This window comes from Lemur catta, chromosome 1 (assembly GCF_020740605.2).
Source record: "Lemur catta isolate mLemCat1 chromosome 1, mLemCat1.pri, whole genome shotgun sequence".
NCBI lineage: Eukaryota > Metazoa > Chordata > Mammalia > Primates > Lemuridae > Lemur > Lemur catta.
Genome location: NC_059128.1, coordinates 67,927,542 through 67,948,040, shown reverse-complemented (window position 1 = coordinate 67,948,040; position 20,499 = coordinate 67,927,542). Strand labels below are relative to the sequence as shown.

Sequence of the window (20,499 nt, the reverse complement as noted above, 5' to 3'; positions counted from 1 at the left end):
TTTTTTATTGCAAGCCCAATAACCATATTTTTCAAACAAAAATGATAGCATGTGTTCTGGCAAATACAGGTATAATTATGGAAAGTATATTTGAAATTACAATTCTTGCCTGAGTGCGGTGGCTCACGCCTATAATCCTAGCACTCTGGTAGGCTGACGCAGGAGCACTGCTTCAGGCCAGGAGTCTGCAACCAGCCTGAACAAGAGGGAGACCCCATCTCTACTAAAAAAAAAAGAAAGAAAAAAAAATTATCCAGGCATGGTGGTGCTCACCTGTAGCTCCAGCTACTCCAGAGGCTGAGCGGAAGGACCACTTGAGTCCAGGAGTCTGAAGTTGCAGTGAGCTATGATCATACGACTACACTCTAGCCTATGCAACAGAGTGAGACTATGTCTCAAAAAACAAAAGAAAGAAAGAAAGAAAAATAAATGATACAATTACAACTCTCCTAGAAATTTTGATACACGTGGTCATTATAACGCATTAAACTAAAGTACTTGGACTAAATTTACATTTCATAAAAATCATGTTTATTGAAGAATTTTTTCATTCTAAAAATATTGTTAATATGAATATCCAGAATTACCTTGGTAATAAAACATTCATCTTTTTTAATTTGCTCCAGGTTTGATCAAGTACTGAGAGGCAGGCCTCTTGTTCTCTGCAGATTGTATAGATGGCATAAGGATGGAACTTCGTAAGTATCTTAACAGAGAGATTAATAAATAATATGGTCAATTATCCCACTTTTAAGGTCAATATGTTACTAAATTTAAAATATTGATGGTGGTTTACCCAGCCAAAGATCCTAAATTTTAACCAGGAAACTTGAGGACATAAAAATAGGCCTGAACCAATAGTTTTAAGACTATTAGTAAAATATCCAGGTTTTTAGTTTTGTCTCCACTTCTACTTCAGCCAATATCAGCAAGATCTTTCTGATCTCTGCACATCTTAAGACAACACTTTTATTCATTATTTAACTTAGGTGAAAGCAAGACGATTACACAGTTTAGGGCTGAATCCCTACCAAAAATGAAGGCACATGGTTTTACTGCTAGAGAAACTGACTTACCCAGTAGCAACATGCCTCAAGAGCTGAGCTGTGATGTAGAATAGTGCACCTTGCAGTAGTTGGGAAACAAGCCAGGGAAAACAGTGGCCAGCAAAAGAATTATGCATAGGGAACACAACAACTGCCTTCAGTTATTTAAGACCTCACCCTCACCATCGTGGGAAAGGAATTAGACTTAGTTTGTGTAGCTTCAACAAAGTGGAAGTTTGCTTGTTTACTTGGGAACTCCCAGAATCAACACACGTAATAAAGGAGACAAATTTTGCTCAACATAAAGAAGTGTTTTGAGAGAATAGGTCTTTAGGAGAGCAATCGGATGGATTATTCAGCAAATCCAGATGCCATCAGGGACAATGTTATCTAGAGTGAAGTAGACCTGTAGCTTTCAAACCATTTTACAGACTCTTAGGGGTTCCGGGGCACTTCCCTAAGAGCAGCAAAAGGAAGGAAACTCAAGATGCCCACCCACAGTTCCATTCTAATCTGCTTTTCATTGGACTTCTACATATGAACCTCTGTCTAGAAGGCAATTTAGTAGCTATTTTTGCTTTACATTTACATTCAATTTTGTTTCAAAGTAAAGGGACATGTCCAAGTTTATACTTGTATATAGGATATCCAAGGGATAATGATTTTACTATAAAAGATGAAACATTACTGAGACTCAGGGTTATAGAAACATTTGAAATGAAGTGAGGTTTATTCCAAAGCAATCTCCAAATACGCCAGTTGATCTACAAGCTACTGGCTTTGCACCATAAATGAATCCCTAAAATCTCTCTGAACTTCAGTTTCCTTATCTGTAAAAGAGAAAGATAAAGAATACCTCCCTACAGCTCAAAGGGTCACTAGGAAGACCCAATAAGATAATATAGGCAAAAACACTTAGTATATTTTCCCCCATGTGTTAGAAAAATCTACAAATGTTCACTATTATTCATGTCTTGCTTACTTCTGTTTTTCTAACAGCTCTGGGACCCCACAACAGAACAATGCATTTTGTGACTGAGTTTATCCTCTTGGGTTTCCAAGGTCAAAGGGAGATGCAGAGCTTCTTCTTCTCATTAATCCTGGTTCTCTATGTCCTCACGCTGCTGGGAAATGGGGCTATTGTCTGTGCTGTGAAATGGGACAAGCGGCTCCACACACCCATGTACATCCTCTTGGGAAACTTTGCTTTTCTAGAGATCTGGTACGTTTCCTCCACTGTCCCAAACATGCTGGTCAATATCCTCTCTGAGACTAAGACCATCTCCTTCTCTGGATGCTTCCTCCAGTTCTATTTCTTTTTCTCATTGGGTACAACAGAGTGTTTCTTCTTATCAGTTATGGCTTATGATCGGTACCTGGCCATCTGCCGCCCACTACACTACCCCTCCATCATGACTAGGAGAGTCTGTGTAACCCTGGTCTGTGTATGCTGGGTGAGTGGATTTCTCTGCTACCCAGTTCCCATTGTCCTTATCTCCCAACTTCCCTTCTGTGGACCCAACATCATTGACCACTTCGTGTGTGACCCAGGCCCATTGTTCGCACTGGCCTGCATCTCTGCTCCTTCCACTGAACTTCTCTGTTACACTTTCAACTCAGTGATTATTTTTGGGCCCTTCCTCTTCATCCTGGGATCTTATACAATGGTCATGAGAGCTGTGCTTCGTGTTCCCTCTGGTGCTGGTCGAACTAAAGCTTTCTCTACATGCGGGTCCCACCTAACGGTGGTGTCTCTATTCTATGGAACCCTCATGGTGATGTATGTGGGGCCAACATCAGGGAACCCAACAGGAATGCAGAAGATCTTCACTCTGGTATACTCAGTAGTGACTCCGCTCTTAAATCCCCTTATCTATAGTCTCCGAAACAAGGACATGAAAAATGCCCTAAAGAAAGTCCTGGCATTAACACTTACCCAAAACTGAGACATCTTTGGAAGAGAAGCTGAATTGGTCACTTCTGACCTTAGTTATTTATAATAACCACAGAGAATGGCTCCAGTAAGTATGTTCTGGCTCATACTCAAGTAGACAGAGAGACTTATCTTTCACAGTTCCTTAGCTCATCAATGATAAATGCTCAATAAAGCATTTTAAACACGCACAGTCTCACTGAGTAATTATATGGGGTTGGGGGTGTATATATATATATTCTTTTCCTGTGATGTATTTTTGCTGGTTTTAATATTAGCTAATAGAAAGAATCTATTGTGTGTACCTGAATCCTTTCAAGACAGTGCAATCTTCTAAATTGAGAAAATAAATATTCTTAAAGACAATGAAGCAAGAAGCCACACCAAAAAAAAAAAAAAAAACACTAATAATAGACATCTTCCATTGTTTGAGGCAGTCTTTCACACCAAGAACAGAATATGCTTCATGCCTCTGTCCCTTAGAGATAAAGTACAAACTCCCCTTTCTGCCATTCAAAGCCCTCACTCAATAGGCTGCTCCAGTAAGTCTTCTCCCCTCCTGATCCACTGTGTAAGTCTTGCACTTCACCATGACCAGTCTTCTTCTTAACTTCAAACACCTTTACTCCCCACTGGATATCTTTACTCATAGTGCTTCCTCCCCAAATCAGTTGTGACAACCCAAAATCACTAGTAATATCGAATATGCCCTAAACATATTTTTATTTGTACACAGCAGTTTCCATGTCAACCACAGAGCAACAGATGCCTCTCAGAGGCTATGGGGCAAAATCTCAATTAGAAAAATATTCAAAGAAAATTGGGCCAAGAACAAATTCCATTTTGGTACACAAACACTATGCTGAAACAAAAGGCCATCTACTTAAAATGAGAATACACCCTTTCAGCTGTGGCCACTTGATAGTGAGATTAGGTGTGTGAGGAAGACGGACTCGCCAGTGTTAGGTGATGAAATGCTCTCGTATGGTGTTTCCCAATCCTCCAACAAAGCATGTTTGGCAACATGGAGCATTCAGGGATAATATTTCTTTGAAATTCAAATTTTTATTTTAAAAATTATCGCAACTTGTACTTTGCAATTTACAGTACACACATCTTTGTTCAATATGAAATTATCTAAGTAAAATTGGCCTTTCAGGAAAACGTTTAATCTGGAGCTTTACATGTCCCATAGCACAAAATCACATACGCTGTTTAAGAAGCACAAACTTAAGGAGACCATGGGGTCTCCTCAGAGTTAATGTAGCACATAATTTGTAATAGTCCCTATTGGTAAATTATTAAAAATATCAATGAAATCCCCCAGGAAAGAAGTAAGAAGGTCCCTAGGGACAACATGGAAAGTTATAGGATCACATGAAGAGAGATTTGAGAATTCTCAACAGTGGCTAAAATTAAGCATAAATTAGGACCAACATATGATTTCAACACACTAAGTGAGAAACAAGCCACCAGCATCACAGGGTGTGAGAGAAGTGAATAATGCATTCCTGAACCTCTTACACAGGACTTCCACGTTACAGCCAGTGAAGGAGAAAATCTGTGTGACCTCCCTACAGGCTTTCTGCAGGATGCTCTAGGAAAGCTTCATGGTGTGTAGGGGACATCGTCCATGATGGGCACCCCAGGTGAGCCTCCTCACCTATACACTTGTTCATTCAATATGCTCAAGAGACTGTATCAAAGAATATTGGTTTCTCTTTCAGCTCAAGAACCAAAAGAAAAAAAAATCCCTCAGCAAGTTTAGATCACCATGCAATTCACACTTTCCAAAATAAGTGCACTAAATGGTGCCAAAGTCATCCACAGTTCTTCCTCTTCTCAGGAATTGGATAACGCACCAGGAACTGTATGACTTTTGTAGAGATCTTCAGCAAAATAGTATGGAACTAGCTTTATCCACTGGGACTGAAAACAAGAGAAAACTGAAAATTTTTGAATCTTCTCTCTCAATTCTCCCTTTATTGTCCATTCTGTTCCTCACCTGCACCTTCGAGAGAAGTGACATCAAATAAAAAAAAAAGAAGAAAGGATAAAATCAAGCCCATGTATATGAGGACTAAGGTCTCACATAGAGTTTAATAGTGAGTATATTAGGAACTGCCTCTTACAGTCACATTAGAAATTCTCCGTGAAATTCATTTACCATGCTTTCCCTATGGCTAGTAGTTTTTCTGCAATGTTTTTATTTGTTTGTTGTTTTTAATGTCAAAAAGAGTAGTCTATAGCTTAAATACATGGAGCTCAGTCTTGTTCATTTGGATTTGGGGTTAAAGTCTATGAATCTGAGTTTTTAGAATCATTGTTGCTGCTTCTCTCTTCCAAGGGTAAGTGGCTGCTCTCTGCATCATTGCTTTCTTATCTTGTGGAGGAGGGAGGTTTCTTGCTTGGAATGACAGAGAGTATACACAGCACAGACAGTGGAGAACCATTCTTTCATGATTTCTCACCTAAATGACTATCAATGCAGACTTAGTTTACCTCTTCATAATCATCCTAGTTCCTAAAATTAAAAATGTATTCTCACCTTTAAGTTTCCTTCTCTTCTTGGTTTCTTGTCCTCGAGACTACAACCTGTTCTGACACAACCAGCTCAACAGGAAGGTTATGTTTGCTTCTAGATGGGGAGATTCATGTCTCACTTTATGCATTACTAATTTGTTGACCTTGCAACAGCTGCATAATCATAAATATATGTATCTTATTTAATATAACTCCATGGTTAGATTAGAGTATATATTATAATAGAATGTTTTTTCACTATTTGTGTTCAATGAGTACTATAAATACTAAATATATACCACTTCTATCAAATATTATATATACACCACTTCAATCAAAAAATTTTAAGGGTTGGGTGTGGTTGTTCATGCTTCTAATTCCAGCATTTTGGGAGGCCAAGGTGGGAGGACTGCTTGAGGCCACAAGTTGAAGACTAACCTAGGCAACACAGTGCAAACTCGCCTCTACAAAAAATAGGAAAACTAGTAGGGCATGATGGGACCCCTGTAGTCCCAGCTACACAAGAGGCTGAAGTAGGAGGATAACTCAAGCCCAGCAGCTTAAAGTTGCAGAAAGCCATGATGATACCACCACACTCTAGCCTGGGCAACAGAGTAAGACCCTGTCTCCACAAAAAAAAAAAAAAAAAAAAAAAAAAAAAAAAATATATATATATATATATATATATACACACACACACACATATTTAAGGCAAATTCTCCTCTTATCAATCAAAAAAGTTAAAGGTATCTATTTAAAAACTTTTGGAAGATTCCAGTATGTTTAAGCTATCATTTGCACTTTTCTCAGACCCATATTTGAATCTTGAAAATATATCTTCTGGCTGGGCGCGGTGGCTCACGCCTGTAATCCTAGCCCTCTGGGTGGCCAAGGCGGGTGGATCGCTCGAGGTGAGGAGTTCGAGACCAGCCTAAGCAAGACCGAGACCCCATCTCTACTAAAAATAGAAATAAAAAATTACCTGGACAACTAAAAATATATATATAGAAAAAATTAGCCGGGCATGGTGGTGCATGCCTGTAGTCCTAGCTACTCGGGGAGGCTGAGGCAGTAGGATCACTTAAGCCCAGGAGTTTGAGGTTGCTGCGAGCTAGGCTGACGCCACAGCACTCACTCTAGCCCAGGCAACAAAGTGAGACTCTGTCTCAAAAAAAAAAAAAGAAAAGAAAATATATCTTCTTTGGTGATGGTGTTCTAAAGAAAATAAGAGCAAATTTTGGAACACGGGTAATTATTTTTTGAAACAATATCTATCTTTGATTCCGTTTTATCTTGTTATTTTCAATATTGGGAGTTATTTTTTAAGTGGACTAAAATAAGATCTTCCAAATAGTGAATTTTAAGGGAAAATTCTGACAACAGTAATAAGAAGGACTTTAGAAAAGAATCTCTTGGTGATTGTAGTTTTCTTCTCCCATACATCTTATATATTTATCTTTAAAGAAATACTTCTTTTTAAATGTATATGAAGCATGACAAATTATCATGTGAAATTAATAATCAGGAGTTGAATAATAGTGACTTTTTTATTGTTAAAAACAAATAATTAAATACTAAATTATAAATTACCTAGAGTATAATACAAATGACATTAAGTAGGAAACAGCAAAATATACAAAAAAATTTTACGATCTAAACATTCGTGTTTATTTTCTCCTGCTATCACTAAAAAAATCTGGCAAAAATATATTCTCCTAATGGAAATGGATCCAGAAAAAAAGAGTGTGAAATAATGTGACAGCACAAATCATTCAAATCCATAAAGTCTCAGATGCAAATCTATTAAAAATGATGGCATACGGCCATGCATGGTGGCTCACGCCTGTAATCCTAGCAGTCTGGGAGGCCAAGGCAGGAGGATCACTTGAGCTCAGGAGTTCAAGACCAGCCTGAGCAAGAGCAAGACCCCATCTCTATTAAAAATGGAAAGAAATTAGCCAGGCGCGGTGGTACATGCGTTTAGTCCCAGCTACTCAGGAGGCTGGGGCAGGAGGATCACTTGAGCCCAGGAGTTTGAGGCTGCTGTGAGCAAGGCTGATGCCATGGCACTCAAGCCGGGACAACAGAGCAAGATTTTGTCTCAAAAAAAAAAACAAAAAAAAAACAAAAATGATGGCATACATGTCCTCATATTTTAAAGTGAATAGCACTAAGTAATTGCTATATATGAACAGCTTTCACTGAAAAACAACTTAAGTATAAAATCATTTTTGCCTCTATTTCAAGATTTCTTTATATCAAAAAAAGATAAAATTGAACTGATTTTTGATCACTGCCACAGAAAATTCAAACAGACAGGAATTTACAAAGAATCAGGGCCAAAGGACTCCATCAGAATAGGCCGGGATTTGCTCGAGACTTCTAGAATATACAATACATTTGCCTGCATGAGTCAAACTCCCTATCCCAAGAAAAGCTTCAAGATGCCTAAGCAGCAAAGTAAACTGTCATTATCTATCTGTCTTCTCCCCACAGTCTGGGCACCATGAATAACTCAGGGATATCTACTGTGACACAGTTTGTCCTGCTGGGCTTTCCTGGTCCCTGGAAAATGCAGATCATCCTTTTCTCAATGATTCTGCTAGTCTACATCTTGACTCTGACTGGGAATGTGGCCATCATTTGTGCAGTGAGGTGGGACCACCGACTCCATACCCCTATGTACATGCTCTTGGCCAACTTCTCCTTCCTAGAGATCTGGTATGTGACCTGTACAGTCCCCAACATGCTGGTCAATTTTCTCTCCAAAACTAAAACCATATCCTTCTCTGGCTGCTTCACTCAGTTTTACTTCTTCTTTTCCCTGGGCACAACTGAATGCTTCTTCCTCTGTGTCATGGCATATGATCGGTACCTGGCCATCTGCCACCCACTGCACTATCCCTCCATCATGACTGCCCAGCTATGTGGCATTTTGGTGTCTCTTTGTTGGCTCATTGGTTTCCTTGGATATGTGATTCCCATTTTCTTTATTTCTCAACTACCCTTCTGTGGTCCCAACATCATTGATCACTTTCTGTGTGATGTGGACCCACTGATGGCATTGTCCTGTGCCCCTACACCCATCATAGAGCATATTTTCCATTCTATGAGCTCTCTTGTCATCATTCTCACATTTTTGTACATCCTTGGGTCCTATATCCTGGTACTCAGAGCTGTGCTTCAGGTTCCTTCCTCAGCCGGACAGAGAAAGGCCTTCTCTACCTGTGGCTCACACTTGGTAGTGGTGTCTCTATTCTACGGAACCATAATGGTGATGTATGTGAGTCCCCCATCTGGCAACTCAGTTGTTATGCATAAGATCATCACACTGCTATATTCTATGGTAACACCAGTCTTAAACCCCCTCATATATAGCCTACGCAACAAGGACATGAAATATGCCCTCTATCATGTCTTTTGTAGAATAAGAATTATCCAGAGCTCATGAAAAGGTTTTGTATAACCCAATGACTCTCTGCAAGTGGAAGAATAATCCTCTTCCTTCAATACAAACTACCTTGGCTTTATTCATAGCCATACAGTCCTTTTGTGCAAAGCAAAACTCTTCAGGTATCCGATCATATTTTTGATGAGCTTCTAGTTTCAGAAATATATTCCATGGGAAGAGATTGGTCCGCAATACATGGTAAAAATAAAACTTAAAAGTTTTAATATCTACTTCCAGGAAGGTTTTGACTTCATCAGTGTACAATCTCTGTCCACAAAATTTTGTTTAGACATATTAATAACATTGGTTATTGGCCTAAATAGTTGTCTGTCGTTTCTTTAAAAAGACACATAACAATTTGCCTGTTGTCCTGAATTTTTGGGAACACGTCATTGTTGGTTACATTCAGAAACTGTGAATTCAGTTTCACAATTCTTAGTTCATCACCCTCATCAACAGTGTACAAGGGGAGGCTGAAAGTTAGATTGAAGCCATGAATGAGGATACCTTTGTTGAGAGTTTTAGTGTGCAGTCCCCCTAAGTGAAGTGAGGGGTACATCAAGAGAACCACTTAGAGGGCTTGATCTTGTCCCCTGGAGTTTGAGGGACACCTGGACAGTTCCTGATTTAGACCTGGAAAAAATTTAAAGACTTTGAAAGAGCTGGCTTTGAGAGCAGAGCAGGAAAAGATGGGCTGTAGCAGGAGCAAACTAAATCCCCACCCATAATAAAGCAAATATAGAATAGCCACATTTTCCCTAGTTAGACCTCACAGAAAGTAACCTTCTTAGACTGTCATAAAAGGGACCCCAGCCAAAAGTGCTACTTGGAGAAGCAAGGCAATCCCAAAGTGAGTCTATGTTAAATGGGTCACCCAAATCGAGGGAAGAAAGATGTCATAAATAGCCAGCCAGTGAAGCATTGCCCACATCAGAGAACTGCTGTTTGGGGAGCCCATCTCATAAAAAGAAAATATTTCAGGTGAGAAAAATCAACATTCAGACTTTTGTTAAACCTATAAAGCAGCAATACCTGATCACACCTTTACTAGTAAAGGAACAGTCTTTTTGCCTTTTCTTCTCCCCTACCCCAAACCTCAAGTAATCAGAGGCAGCGTAGTAATGTAGGAGAGAAAAAGAGAAAAGTCAGAGGGAAAGAAGTAGATCAAGCCTGAATCAGACTCAGTTTGGAGGGGTAAGTTTTAATTTGGATAAAAAATTCAAATTTTAGTATTAGACTATACAGTTGAACCTTAGTATCCATGGGTTCCACATCCATGGATTCTACCAACAGCACATCAAAACTATTTGGAAAAAAAATTGCATCTGTACTGAATATGTACAGACTTGTTGTCTTTATTCCCTAACCAATATAGTATAAGAGCTATTTGTACAGTATTTACATTATATTAGGTATTATAAGTGATCTCAAGGAGACTGAAAGTACACCAGAGAATGTGCATAGGTTATATGCAAATACTACAGCATTTTATATAAGAGACTTCAGCATGATACATTTTGGTATCTTCAGGAGGTCCCAAAACAAGTCCTTCATGGATACTGAGGAATGACTGTACTAGACTTTCCAATATCTGAATGAGGAGATCATGTATTAATACTAAAAGTAATTATAAGAGCTATCATACTAATTCAAAGCTAATAGAAAGAAAGAAGTAATAAAGATTAGAGCAAAGATAAACAAAATAGAGAATAGGAAAACAATAGAGAAAATCAATAAAACCAAAAGTTGGTTCTTTGAAAACATCAATAAAATTGACAAACCTTTAAAAGACTGACTAAATAAACATATGAAAAAATGCTCAACATCACTAATCATCAGGGAAATGCAAATTAAAACCACAATGAGATATCACCTTACCCCAGTTAGAATGGTATTCATCAAAAAGTCCAAAAACAGTAGATGCCGGCATGGATGCAGAGAGAAAGAAATGCTTATACACTGTTGATGGGACTGCAAATTAGTACAACATCTATGGAAAACAGTATGGAGATTTCTCAAAGAACTAAAAGTAGACTGACCATTCAATCTAGCAATCACACTATTGGGTATTTACCCAAAGGAAAAAAAGACTTTTCATCAAAAAGACACCTGCACTAGAATGTTTATTGCACCACAATTTACAATTGCAAAGATGTGGAATCAACCCAAGTGCCCATCAATTCATGAGTGGATTAATAAAATGGGGGATATGTATACCATGGAGTATATTCAGCCATAAAACAAGATGAATTAATACCTTTTGCAACAATCTGGATGGAACTGAAGACCATCCTCCTAAATGAAGTATCTCAAGAATGGGGAAACAACCACATGTACTCACTATTAAATTGGAACTATACTCTGGTTTCTCTTCAGATTGTATAAATCTTTCACCTTTTAAATCGGAACTAACTGATGAGCACACGTGAGCACAGAAGGAAGTAAAACTTAGTGGAAATCAACCAGGAGAGAGGGGGGTGGTGAAGAGGGGCAAAAACCTACACAATGGGTAATATGAACACTATTTGGGTGACGAGCACACCTTTAGCTGGGACTTAAGCATTACAAAAGTGATCCATGTAACCTAAAACATTTGTACTCCATTAATATTTGGAAATTAAAAAAATTTTTAAATGACTGACTAAGAAAAAAAGAGAGAACACTTAATAAATTAATGAAACAGAAATACACAGGGGACATTACTACTAGTCTTACAGAAATAAACAGGATTGTAAGAGGATATTACAAGCAATTATATGCCAACAAATTAGAGCACCTAGAAAAAAAGGACACAGAAATTACCAAACCTGACTCAAGAAGAAACAGAAAATCTGAATAGATCTATAATAGGTAGAAATATTGAACCAATAAGCAAAAACCACCAACAAAGAAAACTCAGGACCACATCACTTCAATGGTATAGTCTACCAAACATTTTAAAAGAATTAACATCAGTCTTTCTCAAACTCTTCCAAAAAGTAAAAAAGAGGGAATACTTCCTAACTCATCTTATGAAGCCAGAATTACCCTGATAACCAAAGACATCACAAGGAAAGAAAATTGCAAAATCAGTGTCTCTTATGAATATAGATGCAAAAATCCCCGGCAAAATACTAGCAAATTAAATCCAGCCATATATTTAAAAAGTTAAACACCATGACTAATTGAGATTTATCCCAAGAATACAAGGGTGGTACAACATAAGAAAATCAATCAATGTAATACACCACATTAATAGATTGAAGGGGAAAAATACAAGATTATCTCAATTGATTTAGAAAAACAACTGGCAAATCCCAACCCCTTCTATGATAAAACTACTCAACAAATTAAGACTAGAAGGACATTTCCTCAACATGATAAAGGACATTCATAAACAACCCACAGCTAACATCATACTCAATAGTGAAAGACTGAAAGCTTTCTCTCTAAAATCAGGAACAAGACTAGGATGCTTGCTTTCAAAACATTAACTCAACATTTTACTGGAATTTCTAGCCAAAGCAATTTGGCATTAAAAAAATAAATGAAAGGCATTCAAACCAGAAAGGGAGAAGTAAAACTATCTCTGTTTGTATATGACACAATGTTATTTATAGAAAACCAGAAAGAATCCATACATACACCAAAAAAACCCCACTAGAACTAATAAATGAATTTAGCAAAGTTGCAGGATACAAGGTCAATATACAAAAATCAGTTATATTTCTAATACACAAGTAATGACTAATTAGAAAGAGAAAATAAGAAGCCAAAATCATTTACAATAGCATCAAAAATAATTAAATACTTAGGAATGTATTTAATCAAGGTGGTGTAAGATTTATGCACTCAAAACTACAGAACATTGTGAAAGAAATATAAGAAGACTTAAATGCGAAAACATCTTATGTTCATGGATTGGAAGACTTAATATTGCTAAGATGACAATACTTCACAAAGTGATCTACATATTCAATGCAATCCATATCAAAATTCCAATGGCTTTTTTTACAGAAATGCAAAAGCCAATACTAAAATTCATAGAGAATATCAAAGGACCCAGAATAGGCAAAACAATCTTGAAAAAGAAGAACAAAGTTAAAGGACTCATACTTTCTGATTTCAAAACTTACTACAAAGCTGTGGTAACCAAGGCAATGTGGTATTGGTATAGGATAGACATATAGATCAATAGAAAGAATGGGAAGTCCAGAAATAAATTTGATATCTGTGGTCAATTAATTTTTAACAAGGGTGACAAGACCATTTAATAAAGAAAGAATAGTCTCTTCAGCAAATGGTACTACAACAAATGGATATCACATGCAAAAGAATGAAATTGAACTCTTTACATCATATAAAAAGATTAACTCAAAATTGATCAAATACCAAAATATGTGCTAAAATTATAAAACTTTTATAGAAACATAGATTTAATTCTTTGTAACTTTGACTGAAATGGTACAAAAGAAATTAATGTAATAAAATATTTGTACCCCTGTAATATTCTGAAATTTAAAAAAACAATACCTGCACTCAATTGTGTATTGCAGCACAATTCACAGTTGCGAAGACTGGAATCAACCTAACTGATGAATGTATTTTAAAGTGTGGTATACCTACATGATGTAATATTATTCAGTCATAAAAAGGAACTTAGTACTGATACATAATACAACATAAATACACCTCAAAAATATTATGCTAAGTGATAAAAGCCAGGTACAAAAGACCACATATTTTATGATTCTATTACATAAATTATTGAGAATAGGCAAATTCATAGAGACAGAAAGAAGATTAGTGGTTGCAGGGTTGGGAAGAAGGGGAATGGAGAATGACTGCTTAGGGGGTACAAGAATTCCTTTTGGGGTGATGAAAATTCTCTGAACTAGTTAGTGGTGATGATTGTATACATTGTGATTGTACTCAATGCCACTGAATTATACCCTTTAAAATGATTCAAATAGTAAATTTATGTTATGTGTATTTTACCACAATTAAAATATAAAATATGCTGTATGTATATATATAATATTTTTATATGTGTGTGCATATATACACACATATATAGTTTTTTAAAACTGAGTTGCAAACACAAATCTAACTACTTAAAAGGGGGGAGGGGGAATACTATCACTATTAAATGACAGCTAAACAAAGTCTCTGAGTCTACTTCAGCTTTCCTCAAAGTTTATCAAGAACTCTTTTCTGGAGAAGTCAATGGGCAAGGTCATGCATGAGTACTGGAAAGCACAGGGATGACCACATTCGGGGCAACTGATAGGGATGCAGCATGGGGCAGTCACAGACAGGGATCTGGTCAGAAAGAAAGACCCATCTTGACCTACCTTTTACACCTATCTCCAATTCTCAGGTGTAGATGAAGGCAGAACACATCTGCCATGTCAAATGAGTTTCCTTGTCTGATTCAGGCAACAAGGCATCAAAGGATGTACAGGACCTTTGTCAGTCCATGGTCCAGGCAAGCCATGTACAATAAGAATCTGGGCCGGGATTACTTGACTCTGAGTCAGATACAAAGGATGCTTCACAGGCAGCTGGTATCTTGGAAATGGTTGCTCATAACGCATTTGTCTCTTAAGTCATTCTGTTCCAATTAATACTCCACTAGTTTCCATCCATTTCTAGTTCAGAAATGCCATCCTGAGGTTTCCTTCACTTCACTCCTTAAGATTCCTTTTGCCACTTTCTTGCATTAAATCTCCTGTGCTTCTGTATTCCATGTTGTCTTGTTTGTTGGTTTACTCTCTCATTTTAGTGATACGCATTTTTCAGAAGCTTCTTGAGAATCAGCACAAGACAGAGAAAGTTTCTAATACCGTGAATGTCTCAAAATGTCTTTATTCTACCCCTTACAATTTATTGATAGTTTTAGCTGGGTATGGAATTTTAGGTTGGAAATCATTTTCTATTAGAAGTTTAAAGGCATACTCCACTGTCTTTTTGCTCCCATTGTCACTCTTCAAAAGTCTAAAACCATTTTGACTCCTGATCCTTTGTGTGTGGCCAACTTTTTGTCTCAAAGGAATGAAGAATGTTACTCATCAATCAGTAGTAGTTCCTTCATCCATCCAAGAATTGCTGTTAGGAGTTAGAACTAATTGAACTAATTTAGAAGCCTATGCCATCAGAGTATCTTTTTTCCTGGAAATAACCTTTACACTACACTTCTTCAATCTGAAATTCTGATTCATGGGGCTTGAGTCCTGATCTCTAAGCCTTGCTGCTGCTGCCTGCTGAAAATTGACTCTCTTAACTTTTATGAGTTGTTGATACGAGCTACCTGATTTTAATATCCCCCACTACTCATTAAATGAGCTCATTGTCTGACTTGTGTGTGGAGCCTTGCTACTCAAAGAACTGCAGCATCACCTGGAAGCTAGTTCGAAATTCAGAATCTCAGGTAACACTCCAGAGTTATTGAATGAGAATCAGTAGTTCAACGAGATTCCCCAGGTGATTCATATGCACACTAAAGTCTGAGAATCACTTGTATCTTAGAAAAAATACTGATGCCAGAGACTTTTATTTAATTTGTCTGCCATAAACCCTGGCTATCAGGAGTTTTAAATATTCCCCCAGGTAATTCTAATGTATAGACAAGGTTGAAAATCACTGGCCTACACCATTACTACTCAGTGTGGCCTGCAAACCTGCAAATTCAACATTAGCTAAGAGCTCGTCAGGAAATCAGACTCTTAGGGCCCAGGCTCCTGAATCAGACTCTGCACTTTAACAAGTTCACCAGGTGATTCATGTGCACATTAAATTTTGGGAACTCCTGGCACACTGTCACTGATCTCAGTTTCACTTACAAGCTGGCCCAGTGACCATCAGTGAAGGTTTTCTCGTTGCTCATCATTGTCACTTTTCCTAGAAGTCATCTTTTAAAGAAGTGGATTAAGAGGACCCTAGGAAGAAATGCCAATGTTTTAGAAGAAAAGCAAAAGACCAATGATTAAAAAAAACTGAAGCTCAATCGACTCTCACATTTGCACTGGTTTCAAATTTCCCACTCAGAAAGTGAAATCAGAGTGGAAACTGACAATTTAACTAAATTCACCAATTAAATGATTTCTGTATAGAGACAATTTTGGAATTCCTTCCACACTGATTTCTTAGTCATTATCAGGTCACTCAAGGCAGCTTCTACCCAGTACCAACCACCTAGTCATTACAGTGAAAGACTCCAAGAAAACTGAGTGAATTTAATTTTTAAGTGACCTGCAGAATATAGTTTTCTGTTTCTCTGTGTTAAAGTACCTCATTTAAACTAGAGAGGAAAGATTTGTTTACAAACATGTCTCAGTTTCAGAATTACAGTCACAGGCAAAACTATTTATTTCACTGATGCCCACAGATCATGATTCCTTCCTGGCATGCAAACTCTTTGCAATAGAAAGCCTCCTGAAATTTGGTATTTCCCCTGGCTCCTCTGTATCAGTAACTCTGGCGAATATACTAGAGTTAATATAGAGAGAGGCTAACACACTAAATTCTAGGTGAGCCCCAAGGGTTGGAAAGAGAATGCACTCCAGGGGAAACTCAGGGAGGCCACTGAGACCACGTGGGGAGAGACACAGGGTTTTGCAGTAATCCCGGAGAGGAAACATACATTGAACACCAATTCACATGTTAGACATCTCAGCAAATTCCTAGAAAACAAGCCTCTGGAGTCTCCACAAATGAAGTGCAATGAATCACATATAATGCCCTCACCTGGAGTTTTCCTCATCAGAGCCAGTGAGGAGGAGATGCTTGATGCTGAGGTTATGTTCGACTCCACCACGCCCATCCCTCTCTCCGTGGTGAGCCAGGAACGCCATCGCTGCCAGTAAGAGAAAAGGACTCATGGTCTGTATTACAACCACTGCTGTGATACACTGCAGAGTGCCTTACACTTTATAAATCTGATTAGCACTGTTTCTCTGGAGAGACTCAAAGTGGGAAGTACAATAGAATAGCAGAGAGGTTCCATATGTGGAATACAGAACATATATCCGTTGGGTGAAAAGTCATGCCTGTTCTCTGAGTCATATTTAGAAAATTAACAGTTAGAACAGATCGTTGTACCGTTTTTTCCAATTCTATGACTTCATGATTGTTAGAGATCATCTTTCTGAAAACAATCTCACTTTCCAGGAGTATTCAGCTGGTGAGTTCCTTCTCTCAGGCTAATGTGGAAGATAAATATATTAAGTAAGGGACATTGGAAGAAGGTTATTTAATCAAGCTATCACACCTGGGGTGAGTGGACTGGTGTGTTGATTGGTGGTTTCTTGTACTGAAAGAAGTACAGTATATGAAAGAGCTGGTCCCCTAGGATTATAGTTCAAATAATGACTTATGAAAACTCAAATCATGAGAAACTGTATGTTTATGGCATAAAATGGTGAATATTCCATTCTAATAACCTAACTATACCCAGAAAGTAATTTTGGAGACTTCGCAGGGCGCAGAGGTGGTTACACAGAACTTTGTGGAGTCAGTTTATTCTATCAATGTGGAAACTCTGAAAATTGATTATTCAAGCTTTTCCATTCAGCTCCCCACCCTTTGATGATTCCATCACTTATCTACACTTTCCCCAGAGGCTTTGGGGAAAATAATGTCACTGCTAATAAATCTCTTACAGAGTCTAGTGATAGAAAAGATGAAATGTGGTGGGAAGTTGTCAGTGTATAATGGAGAGCTTCCTAAACTGTTATGCACATTAAGCAGGCATGGTACATTTCTCAGAACAAAGGACATTAAGCTCCCATCTCATGATTCTGATTCCTGGTTTAAATCTGTGAGGCTGGACTTGGTCTCTGACCTGTAACAGGACAGTGATTTATTTATGTTTCATAAATAACAGTCTGGAAATCAACTATTGAGCACCTTATTCAAGAATGATGGTAAAAAAATGTCTTTTAAATTCACCACTGATTGGAAAGCTGGACAACTTACAACTTGGATGCTGAAAACTTTTTCTATGCTTCTTTAAAAACCATCAAGGGTCTAGTGATACTGAAGTTCAAACCTTCATTCTCAAGGATGATGATCCTTCCTTCAAATTCTGTGTTCTTCATTGCCTTTCAAATTTCTTCTCTTACATTCCTGACAAAGTTATCACTGGTAACCTCCAATACACAAGGCAAGAGATCTGAATTTAACAAGAAACTGAATATTGAAACTACTATTCTTTTGTTAAGACTTAATCAGCACACTTTAAATATTAATCAAGTACAAGATTACTATTGTTTAAACACATATATTTGTACATTTTATTTATTCAAATCTTAAATACATAACTTTGTTGCCACTGAAAAATCCATGCCGGTCCAAATATTTGAAAATCTCCTCTCCTTCCTTTCAATAAACAAAATTAATTCTAACAGATAAAATTGCAGATAAAACCCCATTTGATCACAGATTCCTTTAGAAAACCCCTTTGTTTTTATTATCCATAAAGCTCACTAAATAAACTAAATTTTTGTGTTGAAAACATCATTTTCTTTACTTCATATAGGTGGGATATGAATATGAAAAGTAAGGTATAGTATAGTAGGCGTAAAAAAATAAACACTTGCAAATAGAGGTATTTAAACAAATAATATTCTCGCTTGTCCTTTATAGCAAAGATATTTGGAAAGAGGTATGAGATCGTGTTAGACATCATCTCCATCTAGACTGGGTTAGGAGATATTGGTAAGGATTTTTTAGGTGTCATTCAACAGTCTAGAGTGAGATTTAAAATGAAAATCCTGGGGGCAGAAGAGGTTTATAAAACTATATATAAAAACAAAACCCTTAAAAGAAAATTTAAAAGCAGTCCTCTGTCTTGGGAATAGTGATGCCTGTGAGAACTAATTCAGTTGTCCTGGTGTGAGTTAAATCTCCATGCAGTAGCCAACTGATTTTGCTCTGTTGCCAAACGTCTAACCCAATCTCACACCAGCTATCCTCAAAATACATCTCTTTTATAACAAGTTGGGCTAAATCAGAGAAAATGGATAACTTTGTGCATGAATACCCATAATCAACGTTGGATAAACAAATCAAAAGCTGAACAGGTCTTCCTAAGCATCAAAGGAAAAGAAAGAAAAGAAATTTGTCTTGTACCACTGACATAGAAAATTCTAGTTGCATTGGATTCTGGCAAAATAATACTGAGATTTAGAACCACAATCACTTCAAAATATGATAGGATTTATTGTCACTCACCTGGTCTCAGAATATCTCATGTATTTTTCTGTATAGCTCAAGTTCCCTTCTCAATAAAGTCCTTGAGATATATAGAAAGAAAAGAAACTTGGGTTACACCCAATGTCTTTCTCCTTTGTAGATCTGAGACCCATGAACAGCTCAGCAACACATGTTGTTACTGAATTTGTTCTCCTGGGATTCCCTGGTTGCTGGAAGGCACAGATTTTCCTCTTCTCGTTGTTTCTGGTGGTTTATGTCTTGACCTTGCTGGGAAACGGAGCCATCATCTGTGCAGTGAGATGCGACTCACGACTGCACACCCCCATGTACTTTCTGCTGGGAAACTTTGCCTTCCTTGAGATCTGGTATGTTTCCTCCACTGTTCCTAACATGCTGGCCAACATCCTCTCCAAGACCAAGGCCATCTCATTTTCTGGGTGCTTCCTTCAGTTCTATTTCTTCTTTTCACTGGGCACAACTGAATGTCTCTTTCTAGCAGTAATGGCTTATGATCGGTACCTGGCCATCTGCCGCCCTCTGCACTACCCTGCCATCATGACTGGAAGGCTCTGTGGCATGCTGGTGTCCTTCTGTTGGCTCATTGGATTCCTTGGATACCCAATCCCCATTTTCTTCATCTCCCAACTCCCCTTCTGTGGCCCTAATATCATTGATCACTTCTTGTGTGACATGGACCCACTGATGGCTCTATCCTGTGCCCCAGCTCCTATTACTGAATTTGTTTTTTATATGCAAAGCTCCCTTGTCCTCTTTTTCACTATTATGTACATTCTTCGATCCTATACCCTGCTGCTCAGAGCTGTGTTTCGGGTCCCTTCTGCAGCTGGCCGGCGAAAGGCCTTCTCTACCTGTGGTTCTCATTTGGTTGTGGTGTCTCTCTTCTATGGGACAGTCATGGTAATGTATGTAAGTCCTACCTATGGCATCCCGACTTTGATGCAGAAGATCCTCACGCTGGTATATTCAGTAATGAGTCCTCTCTTTAATCCCCTGATCTATAGTCTTCGTAATAAGGACATGAAACTTGCACTGAGAAATGTACTGTTTGGAATGAGAATTAATCAAAATTCATGAGCCAAAAATGTTCCATACTTACAAGTTCTAAAGAAGAACAAGATGTATCAGTTCTTTCCGCGATCTTTTAGTTCTCAGTCTGAGTAATTAGAGGTCACATATTTTACCTCACATGTGCCCAGCTTAAATACCTTTTTGATACTGACTACTTAAAAATTTTAATTCACTGGACTTCAATACCCAGGAAAAATGTTTAAAGCCTGTCTTTTTTGGAATGACAAAACAGAATGCTACATTGAAATGCCCTCCTACTGAGA

The 20,499-nt window shown here is 37.8% G+C and overlaps 3 protein-coding genes across 3 annotated transcripts; all 3 read left to right on the top strand.

Moving 5' to 3' along the window:
* The first annotated feature begins 1,999 nt into the window (after nucleotides 1-1,999).
* On the top strand, nucleotides 2,000-2,992 carry LOC123640498 (olfactory receptor 11H6). Its single transcript, XM_045555129.1, has one exon. It carries the CDS (start codon nucleotides 2,000-2,002, stop codon nucleotides 2,990-2,992), a length of 993 nt encoding a protein of 330 aa, XP_045411085.1.
* Nucleotides 2,993-8,002: 5,010 nt separating this feature from the next.
* Nucleotides 8,003-8,953, top strand: LOC123640486 (olfactory receptor 11H7). Its single transcript, XM_045555123.1, has one exon. The coding sequence runs from the start codon at nucleotides 8,009-8,011 to the stop codon at nucleotides 8,951-8,953; it is 945 nt and encodes a 314-aa protein (XP_045411079.1). The 5' UTR covers nucleotides 8,003-8,008.
* Nucleotides 8,954-19,252: 10,299 nt separating this feature from the next.
* On the top strand, nucleotides 19,253-20,280 carry LOC123640477 (olfactory receptor 11H4). The gene has a single exon (XM_045555116.1). The coding sequence runs from the start codon at nucleotides 19,268-19,270 to the stop codon at nucleotides 20,240-20,242; it is 975 nt and encodes a 324-aa protein (XP_045411072.1). The 5' UTR covers nucleotides 19,253-19,267; the 3' UTR covers nucleotides 20,243-20,280.
* The last annotated feature ends 219 nt before the right edge of the window (nucleotides 20,281-20,499 follow it).